Source organism: Barbus barbus, assembly GCF_936440315.1.
Source record: "Barbus barbus genome assembly, chromosome: 42".
In the NCBI taxonomy this organism is placed as follows: domain Eukaryota; kingdom Metazoa; phylum Chordata; class Actinopteri; order Cypriniformes; family Cyprinidae; genus Barbus; species Barbus barbus.
Window position 1 is genome coordinate 16,879,597 of NC_136720.1, and position 17,190 is coordinate 16,896,786.

The following is a 17,190-nucleotide window of genomic DNA, read 5'->3' on the forward strand; positions in this document are numbered from 1 at the left end:
AAGTAACGCTTGTGAAAAGGCCAAGTGTATGACTCATTACCGGCTGAATACAGAGAGAGAAGAAGAAAATAAGTTAGAAGCTAAAATTTATCCACCTTTAAAGGATGAAGACAACTTTACAGATCTTATAATTTGCATTGCTAATGAAGAATAGATGTGCACGTGCATCCCAAGTTTAAAAGCTTCCATTATACGAACATTACTGTAGGGTAGACATGCATGTGAAGCAAAAGGACACCAATCTGGGTACAGTTGATACAGTCTCAACAGTACCCCACTGACATGCTCGCACGTTTCTCTAGATTATGAAAAGACCTGGCATGGCACAATGTCATAAAATATGTCTATTTTTAGAGCACAGAGTAGCGTTTGATATATGTTAAGTTTAACAATCATAAAATAATAAGCTATTCATTGTGGAAGGGACATGGTGAAATGAAAATCTCCCCTTGGGGAAAAAAAACTTTTGCCAACATCTTCAGAGTGGAAAGATGCACACATGTCCAATTTCCCACGGTCAAAGAGAACACTAAAACACATGTGTGGAGCAAAAAGCACTGCTCAGGGTTCTTGTGTACGCAAGTTATTTAAGTGTTTCAACTGTACACACGTCTCAAATGTACTCAGTCTACCCTACATCAGATAACTATAGTAACCTTGGGTACTATGGTAAATCATGGTTTTTGCCATATAATTTTTTTTTTAATCTTTATTTCACAATTTGGACAGAAATGCAAGAAATAAACTTGCAATTCTGAAGAAAAAAAAGTCAGAATTGCAAGATAAAAATTCTCACAATTTTTCTTGCAATTCTTAGTTTACAGCTCATAATTCTAACTTTTTTTCTCTGAATGTTCCATTACACCTCACAATTCTTTTTTTTTCTTCTAAAATAACAAAATAAAAAATGTGACCTTTCATCTTGCATGTGACCTTTTATCTTTAAATTGTTTAGACAATTAAGTTTACATCCTGTTATCTTGAGGTTTTTTACTGTAAATTCTGAGTTTACATCTCACAATTGTTTTTCCCACCACATATTTTAAGTGAACTTTTATCTCTCAATTTTGACAATCTTTCAAATGTGATTTAATATGAGCAATCTTCCATATATAACAGATAATATGCAGTGTGCTGTAGTCTTGAATCTTTTCTAATACTCTGTGTGGCAGAGGTCAGACCTTCCATTCATTTTATCAGCAAAATGTCCTGTTTTATTTGTTTTGTGTTGTACATGACTCAGAGACCCATTTCAGACCAGAACAATGTCCTCATCTGCCTGCTAAAACAACTGGGAAAAGGCTAAGAACATAGATGAGACATTTACTGTGTGTTGTGGCGTATGCTGCTACTAAGAAGCTACCCTCCTATACAGTATCTGTCATTCTACCATTTGTTACATCACTGTAATTATTGTTGTTCATCACTGGTACACAACCTTTGTCACTTAAAGACAGTATTTCTAGCCATTTATGTTTTTTGTACTTCTGCATATATGTAATAAAGCTATTTTCTTGATGGTGCAGACGTTTTTCGGATGCAGAATTTGCAATTATGGATATTCTTAGTCATTTAAAACTAACTAGTCACTTTTACTTCAGTAGTTATGAAGAGTGGAAAGAAAACCTCAACATATGCAATACAAATATTTTCTGCTGACAGTTGCTGAAGGGACAAAATAAAAATGGCAAAAAACAAATCAATGCACATTTACACTTGTTTAAAATGACTGTATAATTATTATTTTTAATAATTTTAAATTATTATTATCATACTATATGTTAATATTTTTGATTAGACGTGTAGTAATGTGTGAATAGCAAAGCATACAAAAAACAAGGGTTTTTGTTTATTTTTTTCGAGCATATCAACATGCATGTTTTTTCTTTGGCTTTGGCACCTGTTTAAGAACCATTGATTTAAAGAGAATATGAAATTGCACTCATTGTTATCAGCCTTCTTCCACACACACAATCTCTGTTACCTGGGCAACCCTGCCAGGGTGGAGGAATACTTCTTACCACCTACATTTCCCTCCTCCCCTTTCTCTCTCTGTCTCTCTCTCTCTCTCTCTCTCTCAGAGACTCAAGGGAAGTGCAGGAAATATAGCAGCTCAGACACATTCAGACTCAGCCATCAGACCCCACTTCCCTCATCCTCACTCTCTCCTCATCCCTACATTCATCCTTCTCTCTTCTAATTCCAGTAATCTCGGTCTCTTCTTCCCTTCTCATTGCCCTCAGCACTATCTCTCCTCTTTCCATCTCTTTGATTGACTTTGACAAAGTTTGAAGCATGGGCTGTGGGAATTCCACCTCTGCCAGCACACCTGCAGGTAAGTGTGCTGCTTTTCTGCCTTCACGTCTGTGTGTGTGTGTGTGTGTGAGAGAGAGAGTCTGTTTGTTGATGTGTGTGGGCCCTGTAAACAAACCCATGTCTGCTCATGTGAGTTTAACCATCCAGTCATCTTTCTCTTCTCCACTAACCATTGGCTGCTGGCCAGACGCTCTCATGTTGTGAATGGGAGATCTGAGTGTCTGTCAGGACTGATTCCTTCACACATCTAGATTCACTCAACTCGGTCCTTGAAGATTTAACTGGATCAAATATATCCTAACAGTTGTTTAACAGTTAGATGGTTTTCTTTGAGTGCGGTCAGGTGTTTTGTGCTTGGAGGTCTATTAAGACTAAATGATATTCATGAATGGTGTTTGTTTACACTGCTGTGAGGGGATTGCATGATCCGTGAACCGCTTACGAGACTAAGGTGTCTCTCTCGGCTGGATGTGTGTGTGTGAACATTCTGTCCTCAGTCATTCTTCAAAAATCAGCAGAGTTAGACCGCAATCTGAACAGCGCTTCAGTATGAGTCATCTCACATGGGTACGCACACACAAACAAACAGGAGCCGTGGTATGAATCAATATGAAGCGCTTTGTGAGGGTCTTAGTGGAGTCATCAAACACACTGTCATTTTGAATAGCATTTTGAGCATTACAGGGTGATGAAGAGATTTAATTTGCATTATAAATCAGACTTGTGTCTGCAGGAATTCATGGATTTTTAGCCATATCAGTGCAGATGTTGTTTCCATTTATTTCAAGTTATAATCTTTATCAAAGTACAGAATGTAATCTTATGCTTGATTGTAATTTAATGATGTATGCAAAGACTATGGTCTATTATTCCTGTGGAGAGCTAGCCAATATGTATTTTTCCATTCATAAACCTTATGGTATTAATAGACACATAACCACCTGTCAGTTAACTTTTAAGAACTGCACACACACACACACACACACACACATTAGTGTTTGTTTGATGACTCATAGTTTGATTGACCAGACATTGGACGGAGGTCTCGCCATACCAGCGAACAAAAATCTGCCCGACGACACTTTTCTTATAGCTTTATTACGTTTTAATAACATATTAATTGCACTTATTTTTAATCAGTTTTCTTTCAAACGAAATGTGGGGTTGTGTTTTTATGTGTTAAGCAGATTAATCAGATTACAGAGAGCAATAAATATGTTCTTTTACAATTACTCAGTGTACATACTGTATATTTAACAATCAAGGAGCATGTGGCATGACTAATTTGTGTGTTTGTTGATTTCTACAGGTCCATCTGAGTCAGCCAAAGATGTGTGAGTATTGCCAGAACAGCAAAAATATACTGTGCAACCCACAGTTTTGCCACTGCAGTTATTGTAATTTAAATAAAAACATAAATAATAGTAATAAATAATAACAAAATAATAAAATATGTATAATATGTGAATATACACAGAAAATACACAGTGCTGGGTAGATTACTTTTAAATTGTAGTGATTTACAGATTACATGATGAAAACTGTAGTTAGTGATGCAATCTACTTATATACTGACTCATTTTTAGATCACTTTTCCATTATCTTTTTTTATTATTATTATTTTTTTTTTACCTAACTTGTTTTAAACCTACATTACCATTGCCTTTTCCCTAAATTCAGAAGCCTAAATGAAGCTAAATGGTATTACACCGTAGGATTTTTGGAAACTAAACATTATTTTTCTTTAAAGAGAAAATTATTAGGGCGAATTAGAGAGAATCAATAAATTATCAATAATTTACTGCCATTTTATGAATAATGTGCAATCATGTAATCCATAAAAGTGACTGAAATCTGATTATGAGCATTTTAAAATGTAATAATTCCAAATATGAGTACTCAATAATAACAATAAAAAACTCTGATTATATAAATGAAAATAGCTTCTAATCAAGGTTCTCTGCAGGATAATCTCTTCAAAAACAAAAAGATGCATAATGACCCCTCAAGACTTAATGAACCACACAATGTGCCAGATATGCATTTTTTCAGTCAAATGTAGTCACTCATACATGCTATTTGTTCTTTCACACTAATATAGATAATAAAGCAACAAACTTTTCTAAGTTGTGTTTTTCGCCTCTTATATCAGCCCATCGGATCATCTCTTGGTTCTGTTCTGGTTCTGGGCCCACAGGCAGGATGATTCATCTGTGGACGATGAGAAGAGGAGGGACTATGGTGGAGTGTATGTGGGCTTACCTGCAGACCTCAGCAATGTGGCCACCGGACAAACACCCTCCACACACAAAGGTGAGAGACAAACCCAGCTTTACATGCACTTCCACATATTTCTTAAAAAATGAAAACGAAAACAAATGCATGTCCAGAAGTAAAAAATCAGTGCTTGCAAGGCAGCAAAAACAGTGTTTTCTGTATTTTTTTCAGCTTTAAGCTAATGAAAGAATATGTAAATCCCTTTTTTTTGACAGTCATGGATAGACAGTCAATGGTTAGAGAGTCGGACTTGTAACCTGAAGGTCATGGGTTTGAGTCTCAGGTCTGGCAGGGATTGTAGGTGGGGGAGTGAATAACCAACACTCTCTCCACCCTCAATACCACGATTGAGGTGAGACCCTTGAGCAAGGCACCGAATCCCCAACTGCTCCCCGGGCGCCGCAGCATTGGCTGCCCACTGCTCCGGGTGTATGTTCACTACTGTGTGTACACTTGGATGGGTTAAATGCAGAGCACAAATTCCGAGTACGGGTCACCATACTTGGCCACACACCACTTCCCTTTTGTCAGTGTAGTAATAATTATAGCAGTATGTTCTGCTGTTCAAATCTCTCAGTTGATGTGTTAAATTGATGCCACCTTAAACAAGAACAGTGCTTATCTGTGAACAAAGTGGCATGATGTTCTATGTCGAAAATAGACCAATTTATGACTTTTGTACTTTCTTTCTCTCCATACCTTGTTAATCCAATGAGACATACACATTTTAAAAGAGAAAGAAAACTAGAGGAAGTGTAAGTGTGAATGCAGTCAGAATGAAGCTTCAGTGTCCTAAGAATCAGCCTCCTCTTCCTGAAACTCATTGTTCGCACAATGGAAACCAATTTCCTCAATTCTCTCTGGTCTCATGTCAAGAATTAACAGAGACATGGAGAATTCTTATAAAAACCTTAAATTAAAGCAATGAATTCTATTTAGGACTGTAGTGTTAGTTGAGACACTTTATGTGTGTGTGTGTGTGTGTGTGTGTGTGTGTGTGAGTTGTTCCTGGAGGTTCTGGGATGTGTTAATTGGAGAAATATCTCTCCGCGGGGAAAGCGGAAAGTGCTGAGTGCCAAATAGAGTGCTAACAAAGCTAAAGGTTTGTGTGTGAGGGGAAACACACCATCAGTGTTGTTATAGGTAGCTAAAACTAAATTTGTTAAAATCATTTTCAGTAATTGAAATAAAACTGAAATAAAATGAAACACAAATTAGATGAAAAACTAATTTTTGAAATACTAAAATTTGCCTTCCAAAAATAAAACTGAAATAATACAAATAAAAGGTTAGAAAAAAGAAAAGTGAGAAAACACATCAGTGCAGCCAAATTACTTAATTACTAAAAATAAAATTAAAATGAAAACTGAACATAAAGCATTTATTATAATAGTATATAAAATAATACTAACATTGTGTGTGCATGTATGTAACTATAACTAATGTATATTTTCATCAACAGAATAATGATATTCGGAGCTGAAGGCACAGATAACGGTAAGCCCATCTTTGCTTTCTTACACAATTATATCATTATTGATCAATTAGCATCGTGTCTTAAAATTCTTACACATTTTAGTGTTTAATTTTACATCTTTAAAAAAGCAAAGCAAACAACACACATCATATGATGAAACAAGAGCTGCCTTCAGCCTACATAGGCAGTTAGCATCTAAGGGAACCTAACTGTAAAAAGTGATAGGCAGCAACTCTGTTTGACATGACTCAATGAATGGATATTCAAGGTTCTTCATGGCCACTTACCTTTGGATCAGAGAAAGATTTTTTGGACAGATACAAAATGTATTTGTGTGTATATTGACTGCTCACTTTCTTATTTAACTCGCAGGGCTTTCCAGAGGGAATCTTGGCTGAAAATTGCTGCAGCATAATCTCAACAGGACGCAATTTTCGTCATTGTTGATTGGCTCGATGGGACTCGCCGGAATCCTCTGAGAGCCAATCAACTAATTGAACGCTCTGAAAACTGAACTGGAATTAATTCTGCTGACAAGGTCAGAGGTCAAAGATAAATCTGAGTTTGTTAGCATCACTCAGCGCTTTTAAAGACAAGTTCTACCAGCACCTTGCTTCTCAGGCCAATGACACACAGGTGTTAATGACAATCACAGAGCAATGAAGATGCTAAAAATGTGTCTCTGAGCTCAAACATATTCCCATACGATGTTGCTCTGTATGTGTCACATTTATTAAGAGGTTTCACATGGGTCAAGTGGTTTACAAGGGGGAAATGAGACTCTTAAGGCACTACTTATGCACTCACTAGTCTGTGTTTTTGTTCCTTCAACATGATCCACATCCTTTCAGACACTCTTCTCTAGTCTTAAGAAAAAAATCCATTTTGTGAGTGTAATGTTATAGGTACATGAAGTGCCTTTAAAGTGCCTTGTTGCTGGTCTGTCAGGTGAGTCCTCTTAGTGCTTCTTCAAGCCCTGCACTGTCTTCTGAAGGTGAAATCAAGGGTTATGTGTTTGTGATTGGGTTTAAGGTCCCTCCATCTCGCTAATCCAATTAGAGTAACCCACTGAGAGCCGAGTTTTAAAACGAGGGTATCCGTGCTAGTAGCGCCTGACCTAAGAGAACTCCGAGGACTGTGTAAGTAGGCCAGCGCTCGCACTTTTCAGCGTCAGGTCAGCTGGAACTCACTCCTGTGACACAGGGGAGGAAAGATGAGGAGAGAAAGACTGTGCCACAGCAGGTGCTGGATGAGACACCAATTTATGAGGGATGGCAGGATGTGAGCCGACACTATGACACGGGTTCTAGCTGAACTCCCATGACGCCCATGAACTCACTTTCCTCACTTCTTAAAGAGACCCAGATTGAAATGTGGTTGTCCAACGCTATCTCATGGCAATTTGTACATATTTTACGAGGTGGCTAATTCGTACGACCTCACTCGTACGATTTAGTACGATTTGTCTAAACCCCCGTGACGGCTAGGTTTAGGGGTAGGGTTAGGTATAGGTCATTCGTAGAAATTCATACGAATAGTACAAGTTAGCCACCCTGTAAAATATGTACAAATATCCATGAGATCGGACTCGGCTGTCATGTTGTTCCAAATTTTTTTCCAAAATGCAAGAATTTTGAAGAATGCACTGGTCATTTTAAGGACTATAAATGCATCATTAAAGTAATATAATTATTTATTTAACACTTAAGTTTGGGGTCAATAAGATAAAAAAAATAAAAGTATCTTAGGCTCACCAAGGCTGCATTTATTTGATCAAAAATATAGTAATTGAATATTATTACAATTTAAAAGAATTCTATTGTAATATATTTTAAAATGGAATTTATTATGATGGCAAAGCTGAATTTTCAGCAGCCATTGTCTTCAGTGTCACATGATCCTTTAGAAATCATTCATATATGCTGATTTGCTGCTCAAGAAACATTTATTATTATTATCAATGTTGAAAACAGTTGTGCTTAATATTTTTGTGGAAACCGTGATCCTTTTTTTTCAGGATTCTTTGATGTTCAAAGTTAAAAACAACAACAACATTTATTTAAAATAGAAATCTTTAGTTTATCTTTACTGTAATTTTGATGTAATGTCAATTTATTGTTGAATTAAAGTATTAATTTCTTTCAAAAAATATAAAAGCTTTCTGACCACAAATTTTTATATTTATGTAAATAGACACACACACTCACCGGCCACTTTATTAGGTACACCTGTTCAATTGCTTGGTAACACAAATTGCTAATCAGCCAATCACATGGCAGCAACTCAATGCATTTAGGTATCTAGATGTGGTGAAGACGACTTGCTGAAGTTCAAACCGAGCATCAGAATGGGGAAGAAATTGGCAGACTGATTAGAGATGATAGAAAGGCAACAGTAACTCAAATAACCACTCGTTACAACCAAGGTATGCAGAATACCATCTCTGAATGCACAACACGTCGAACCCTGAAGCAGATGGGCTACAGCAGCAGAAGACCACACCGGGTGCCGCTCCTATCGGCTAAGAACAGGAAACGGAGGCTACAATTCACACAGGCTCACCAAAATTGGACAATAGAAGATTGGAAAAACGTTGCCTGGTCTGATGAGTCTCGATTTCTGCTGCAACATTCAGATGGTAGGGTCAGAATTTGGCGTAAAGAACATGAAAGCATGGATCCATCCTGCCTTGTCTCAATGGTTCAGGCTGGTGGTGGTGGTGTAATGGTGTGGGGGGATATTTTCTTGGCACACTTTGGGCCCCTTAGTACCAACTGAGCATTGTTTAAACACCACAGCCTACCTGAGTATTGTTGCTGACCATGTCCATCCCTTTATGACTACAGTGTACCCATCTTCTGATGGCTACTTCCAGCAGGATAATGCACTGTCACAAAGCTCAAATCATCTCAGACTGGTTTCTTGAACATGACAATGAGTTCACTTTACTCAAATGGCCTCCACAGTCACCAGATCTCAATCCAATAGAGCACCTTTGGGATGTGGCGGAACGGGAGATTCGCATCATGGATGTGCAGCCGACAAATCTGCAGCAACTGTGTGATGCTATCATGTCAATATGGACCAAAATCTCTGAGGAATATTTCCAGCACCTTGTTGAATGTATGCCATGAAGAACTAAGGCAGTTCTCAAGGCAAAAGGGGGTACAACCCGGTACTAGCAAGGTGTACCTAATAAAGTGGCCAGTGAGTGTATATTGTAAGATAATAACACTCAAGAGCATGTATATTGTAAGAGCATTCAAGTGTGTGAAAGCTCTTTCACACATCACAGATGAGAGATTCTAAAAATGAATGTGTTTCTCAGGTGCAGCTCTCACCAGCAACCTCACATGTAAAGCAATCGTTTCTTGGAAAATATTTTACTCCGAACCCTTTTTTCTGCTTCTTGAGTGGCTACAGTGTCACCAGCGACTCTCCTTAGTGAGCCTTCAAAAGCAAAATGTCAGGTGTGATTATTTTACTGATTTTACTCAGTTGTTTGAATAGACTTTTTAAAGATGGGCTTTTTCCCCCAAGAATGGTGTAACACTATTGCTCTGTTAAAGCACTGCTCTTTTTGTTTGAGCATCCCAGCAACAACACTGGTTCAACCAATGGGGTCAGTTTAGGCAGGACTTGTTATTTATCTGAAAACTGGCAGAGGAGGAATGTTACTAAAACCTGATTGAAAACAGTAAATTATTATTCTTATTCTTATATTGTAGTTGTTATTGGAGCTGCTAGTGCCACATTACATCTTTAAATAAAAATGTCTAACAAAATTTTAAAAACAATCTGGTAATTTAATATTTCCCTATGTATACTTTAGGGAAAAAGATGTCAGCTTTTAATGTGTCTTGTAAAGAATCAATGTGAAGAAACTGATTACAAATGGCATTTCAGATCTCAATTATAGCTAATTATGTACTCAGGAATTCTCAGAAAACTGTCATATAAATAAATAAATAAATAAATAAATACAGTGTATGTGTATATATATATATATATATATATATATATATATATATATATATATACACACACACACACACACACACACACACACACACACACATATATATAGTAAAATACTTATTTAAGGTCATTCAGTGCAGCATAAATATTATTTACATAATACTGTTATCTCAAAAGGTCTTTAATCTCCACATGATGTTAATAAAAGTTAAATTAATGTGATTATGAATTTGAAAGGAGATATTATTCAGTATGTCATGTTAAACATTGCCATATTTGTCTCAGTCTCTCACATACAAGTGACTGGGTTCAGTTTTGCATGCAGTATGAATCTCTATCACCTGTACTTGTTCTGTAATGATTGTAAGCTCTCATAATGGACTAATTCGTTCTGCCAGAACACAATGAGCTCCCTTTCTCAAATGTGCTCTATAATCTAACATTAGAAAGGGATTGCTAACAAGCAGTTTCCGGTGCTGTATTTCATTACTGCTGCCAATGTCAGTTTGTTCTTTTTATATCAGTCCCTTTATGTTGGATTAAAGAGACACTTGCTAATAATAATACTTACAATTATTTTTGTATTGTATTAAATATATTCCCTTATGTCATTATTGCAGGGCAAAAATTTGAGCATACATTTGGATTATTTGTTCTACATACATTTTTCAACTCATTCTCTTTGTCAATTTCACATATTTTTTTCATTTTTTCATCAGAGAGCTGGTTAGCTCTAGTTAGATGTGAGGCGGGGGGTCTGTCTGAGCTCTGCGGGGGTTCTGTGTCTCACTGATGCTCCTGATGATTCAGTGAAACCCAGACTTCAGCAGCAGTGGCAGGCATCATAGCCTTTCTTCATGGCTGGGTTTGGCACTTTAAAGGCAACTTTTCCATACATTATCTCTGACATGTCACATAGATTAGTCTCACATGCTTACATCCCTGTGGTTTTAGAAAACCCCCACCAGTGTGACTGGCAGAAATTAAAATATCTCACACAGTCTAAAGTGATTAGGGAATTATATAAGGAATTATACGATTCATCTATGAGTTGTATATCTTTAATATATTTATCTAAAGTGATATAATCCCAATATATTTTATGCAATTACGCCTTTCTACCATAAGGTGGTGCCATAGTGCCATTTTAAATGCTAATGTCTCAATTTCTTCATTGACCTTAATATTACATTATGAGCTGCTATGGGCGTTTGTATAAACCTATCAGGAATAATATTTTATGATAGACAGTTAGGTTTTCAATTATTAAACAGTTGCTTGCTGTTAATAATTTAATAATTAAACAGTTGAGCTGAACGCTTTAAGTGCTTGTTAAGGAATAGTAAACGTGGAGTATTATATGTCAGATTTGGGCACTAACTGGCCATTCACAATATCCTGAGAACAGGCCCGCAGATGTAATTTTTTCCTCTAACCCACATAGAAGTGCACCAGTGGCCCAAGAGACGGCGAGAGCGATACCGGCCTCAAAATAGACACGGAGAGTTAAATTTGGTTTTCAGGTTATGTACTTCCTGATTAAAATACACTGGTGCAGACATGGATGGAAATAGTGAGGTTCCGCAGGGCTGTTCTGTTTACCCAGTTAAAGCAAGGACTTATTTTAAAATGCATTCAGTAACAATGCACATGTTGTTAAGCTATTACAAAAGATGTTGTGCACTATGCACCAAAAAATGATATTATAATGCACATATGTTCAGTAAGACCAAAGTACCTAGTTACCTAGTATAGAGCCAATGACACAACAAAATGTATGTACAGCTTGTGACGTCAGTAACAATTATGAAAGGAATTCCTCCTTTTAAAAATTATATTATTTATAGGTAAGTTTATGACCTTGAAATATTAATCTCATTCTTATGGTACACTTACGAAATTGCGCGAAAAAGTGTGGATTCCTTTACGGCAGCATCACATGCACGTGTCCAGCTATCCACTGTAATTACGATAGTCATGTATTTACGACAGTGAACTCACTTAACTGTAGGGAGCTCTAAAGGCGCAAAGATAAACAAAACTGCATTCGGTTGCTTTAACTATATACAATTATATAATCAATTGTATTTTATTATTAGTAGGCCTATTTAGCATCATTTCCGACCAGCTGTCCGCAAATCTTGTCAGGTCAGACAAGCCGCAACCCATCAGTCCAGCACTGCTGATCTATGTTTGTCTGGGAATAAAAAGAGCCTTCCTGCTTTTTTGAAAACATGGGTTGCCGAGTTCATTTAGCATTGTTGCTATTCTCAGGAAACCATTTATTATGGGCTATTAAGATGTTCAGAGCTCAAAACGGCACTCTTGCTAAACACACAAACACACACACACAAACACACGCTGCTTGATTGTCTATCCTTAAACTCTCATTTGTTCGAAAACCTTATTTTCTCCTAAGGAAGCAGAGAGTCGAGTTCAAAATCACATGCAACTGTGCATTCTTTAAACAGAATTATTACAAATGTGACCCATGACCTGCTTAATGAAGAGGAGAAATTGAGAGAAGAAGAAAGGGAGGATGATAAATTTCTATGAATTAAAGCAGTTGCATCTGAATGAGCATCAGTCAGAGGAATAGGCAAGGGTTAATGGAGAGTGAAATGTGTGTGATGGATGGTGCCAAAAGCATGTTGAAGGATAATATTGTGTATCATGTTATTTATTAAAAAAAGAGAAGGCAGCTTAGTTGGTTAGTCTTGGTTTGGTGGACCCTCCATTGTTGGTTATGGTAAAACTAAAACCTTGTTTTTCCCATTAATTATAATAAAATTTAAATAATGTATAAATGGATGAAAAAACTTGAAAGCTAAGGAATTAATGTTTTCTTTGCTACTAAATGAATTAAAATAAGTGTTACAGTGTAAAATAAGTGTAAGCTGATATACTAAAACTGGAATAAAAATAAATGAATAAAATGTAAACGGAAATATATAAAACATAAAAAAATAATAATAAAAATAGCAAAATTAAAAAAAATTTAACTGATGTTAAAATCAAACCTGAAAATAATAATGAAGTTATTTTAAAAAACTGCAATAATACTACAATAAAACTGAGACTTGCAGTTAAACTTGGCTGACCAACAGAACTTGACAACAAGACTAAGCTTACCAATGAAATGTCGCAGGTTTAAGGAATATTCTGGGTTCAGTACAAGTTAAATACAATCAAAAGCACTTGTGTCATTGTTATAATTATGTTTTCTTTAAAAAATGGCACCAAACTGGGTAGCAGTGCAGAACTTACAAAGAAAATTAATGGGCCAATACATAAACAATAAAAATACTCACTGTTTCAACAGTATAAACACAAGATGTAAAGGTAATACTTTATTTTAGGGTCTCTTAACTAGTTGCTTATTAGCATGCATATTACCAGAATATTAGCCATTTATTAGTTCTAATTAAGCACATATTTATGCCTTATTCTACATGACCTAATTCTACATTCCTAATCCTACCCAATACCTAAACTTAACAACTATACCTTACTAACTATTAATAAGCAGCAAATTAGGAATTAATTGAGGGAAAAGTCGTATTTAAGAGTGAATAAGTGTTCCCTATTCTAAAGTTTTACCGATGTAAACAATATATGTTAACATAATTTTAGTGTGAGGAAAAAAATGCATACCAAACTATTCTTTGTAAAGATTTATCCAAGTTTACAACTTTGTTGACTTGACGCAACAGAACACCATATATCCTGAAAACAAAATGCCAACAAAAAAAAAAGTCAACAAAATGCCACAAATGTTTTGAACTGAGGTTAACTGGTATTGATCCCAGAATATTCCTTCAGGGAGCTTGATGGGGACACCAGCACATGTACAACATAAGTTGTAAAAATATATAGTTGGGCCTATATAAATTGCTATATAAAGTGAGCACAACGCATGCTATGCATTCATAGCTAATCATAGACAGACTATGGAAAATAAGAGCAGGTCAGATTTATCAGATTCTGTGCTGTTGTGTTGTCTGGGTCCCCACAAACGCATAACTCTGGAATCTGGCCTGTTTCCTGTGCCTAATGAGGCCGCAGTAAAGCTCCCATGGGCCTCGGTGATTGTGTACAAAATGAGGATCAGGCTGAAGAGATTCAGGATAAGTATAAACCCACTGCAACAGGCACTAATGTACAATTAATGGGTTCAGGTGGTGTAAATAGCATTAAATACTCTGCTACTAATGTCTTTATTCTAAATCTGATGTTCAAGTCAGTGACTGTTTATTTAGAAGTCAACATGAAATCAGAAGTGCCTCTATTTAATTTCTTAAAGCATGATACTGATCTTATTTTGTGTGACAGCATTTCCTTTTCATTTCAGGCAGTGCAGGCTATTAGGAAATGTCAACCAGTAGCCAAATAGCTTTTTTGGCTTTTTTGTTTTTGTTGGTAAACAACATTCAGATCTTGCTCCATTTTGGCATTAAACAGCCATTTTCATGATCAATTTCTATATATGTTTTTTATATATACATTATCTATTATTTTCAAATGTTCTACTCAGAAATAAAAGATGTATTTAAGTTGACTTTATTTGTATCTGTCATTTCTATATGTATGTGTAGAGACACACTGAAAAAGGTGTATGAAACAATTTTCATTCAAAAATTGCTTGTAAATTTCAAAAATGCTTTCAAAGAACTAACTTAAATGAAAATTTTAAGTAGAGAGAATGAAGAATGAAACATGAAGTATAAAGTGTAGAATGTTTTGTTTATTTATTTATCATTATTATTATTTTGCCAAAGAAGCTAAATCTGTGATAACGTTGTCTGATTTTATTGCTGATTTGAAATATTAAATTGGAATGTAATCTTGGCAAACAGAACTAGACATTTAGTTTTTTCTTATTCAAGTATATTTCAAGTGTGGGCTTTTTTGTATTACCTAGAAAATAGCAGTTTGAGGGTTTTGCAAAAATGGCTGCAAAATGAAATGACTTGCCTTAAAGGGACTTTGGTATGTGTGATTATCTGGCTTCAAGTCAAACAAATTAGGAAAAATGCAAACACCAACTGTAAGTGATGATAGAGCTGGATCCAGACTTTGGCTGAAGGGCAAATGACTGTGCATGGTTTGTGTGCGTGCAACCATAGCTATAGTTTTATCTTAAGTTTAGTTTATAGTTTTAGCTTAAGTGCACTTTTTTGAAAAAGCGAGTTTTAGGGATAGTTTATGGTCATTGTAATTAGTTTTATATATAAAACAACAGCAGTCTATGGTATGTCCCCATTTAGACTTAAGAAAATTTATGTGAGTGTTCTGCGAAAAAGACTGCGTGTGAGTGGTTTTCAACACCAGGCTCGCGTGAGTTGTCGAGGTGTCACAGGTGCCAAAGGGTCACAGGTCAGTGGAGATCACAGCAGAAGATCTGATCTGGCCTCCCACATTCAGAGAGAGTGTGAGTGAGTGTGTGTAGGGTGGGTACAAAGTGATGAGTGAATTTCCCATTAGCCATGCCTGTAAAAGTGTGTATATGAGTATGTTGGAGGTTATGCGTACATATAGGGGTCATATCTTGTTGGAACCTGCTATAATTGTCCTCTTTCTCCTGTTTTTCTCCTGTCTCTCCATCACTGCAAAAGCAACCAAACTTAGTCATTGACTCACAAAGGCTATATGCGATCAGTAATGGTCAGAAAAGGGTAAGTGTTACAGGGTCATAGGGTCAGGCTTTTCTGTCATGAACTTCACAGCCCCAGATGAACGTTTACAGCTGAAATTAACAGCATTCTCACCCACTCAGGTCTCTAAGCTGCAACAAAAATGGTTAAAAATAAAAAAATGGGACCCTGAACTTTTGAACAGTATTGTGTTTATATATATATATATATATATATATATATATATATATATATATTTGGTAATATAAGTAAAATAAGTAATTTGGCTTATTTCAGAAGCCAGTGGCTCTCTGCCAATCCTACACAGTCAATAAGGAGTACAGAGGATTATATTAGCTGCACGAATGAACTATTAGCCTTATTAGTCTTTAGATTCATTGAACTGAAAAGTATTAAGCTTTGTGTGAGATTATGGTTGTCAAAGTAACTAATTGTTTCACCGCCTTAAAATTGTGTAATCTGTGTGAACTGTAAGCCTCTTGAAGGTTTAGTTTAGGAATTATTTCTGCATTTTACATAAGCTATCAAGCGCTTCCATCACAGTATTGCAATATGGGTGAGGGTGAGATGCACAGTAGAGTCAAGAAATGGAAAGAAACTAAATTGAATAAAAAAATGAAAATCTGAACGATGCTTATCAGGTTACATCATTTATCTGTCTCCTCCTTGGTTAAGATATTATCATAACGCACATTCCTCCGAGATCCCAGTTAATGCAAACCAGAAACCCGGTCTGTATCTGCAGGCCACTGACTTAAATATTTCTCAGGCTTTTTAAAGCATATCCGAAGACATTTCTTATGTAACTTTGTGTTTGCTGATTGGCATCTTAATTAAGTCCCCCTCAGTAATTCCACGGGTTTGAGACCGTTTAGTATTAATTGAATTTGACTCTTACAGGGTCCGTTTGGCACCCAAAATCCGGCGCCAGCTGGCACAACTGCATCTTTACAGAAAAAGGCCAGAATGAAGGCACTTATGTAACCAGAGAGACTGGGACAGCAGCTATTAAAGATGATAACAGCTCTGATGGGCCAGGTAATAATCTCTTTGACAGTATTATTACAAGCCGTTCCACCCTCAGGTATGAGAGTTAAAAAGAGAGGTAAGGTCAGTAGTCATGCATGACTAAATTGCATGACATTTTTATAGAATGGTACAAAGAATAGAAATGACTATTTAAGCATTTGTTACCATTTTTAAGCCATGTTACAGAAGTAAGAGTGATGTTGAATATCAGCTCAGTTGTGATTTGGCTGTATACGGATTGATTCCTAGTGTGCCATTACTTCTATTCAACAGTTCAGAAAACAGGAATTTAATTTAGTAGTGTTTTGACTTGGTATAAGCCTACCAGTTGCTCTATTTATTTATTTATTTTATTTTTTTTGTCGCCGCTGAAAATATTTCCAAACAAAGTCCAAGAAGAATCACCTTTTGCAACATGCAAACTTGCCTGTGTCTGAACTTACCTCCCTACCATAGTAA

General features: G+C 36.1%; 1 protein-coding gene across 1 annotated transcript; it reads left to right on the forward strand.

Moving 5' to 3' along the window:
• The first annotated feature begins 2,115 nt into the window (after positions 1–2,115).
• On the forward strand, positions 2,116–8,213 carry LOC306861283 (overexpressed in colon carcinoma 1 protein homolog). Its single transcript, XM_079403468.1, has 5 exons — positions 2,116–2,335; positions 3,626–3,650; positions 4,469–4,629; positions 6,056–6,090; positions 6,443–8,213. The coding sequence occupies exons 1-4, from the start codon at positions 2,296–2,298 to the stop codon at positions 6,058–6,060; spliced, it is 231 nt and encodes a 76-aa protein (XP_079259594.1). The 5' UTR covers positions 2,116–2,295; the 3' UTR covers positions 6,061–6,090; positions 6,443–8,213.
• The last annotated feature ends 8,977 nt before the right edge of the window (positions 8,214–17,190 follow it).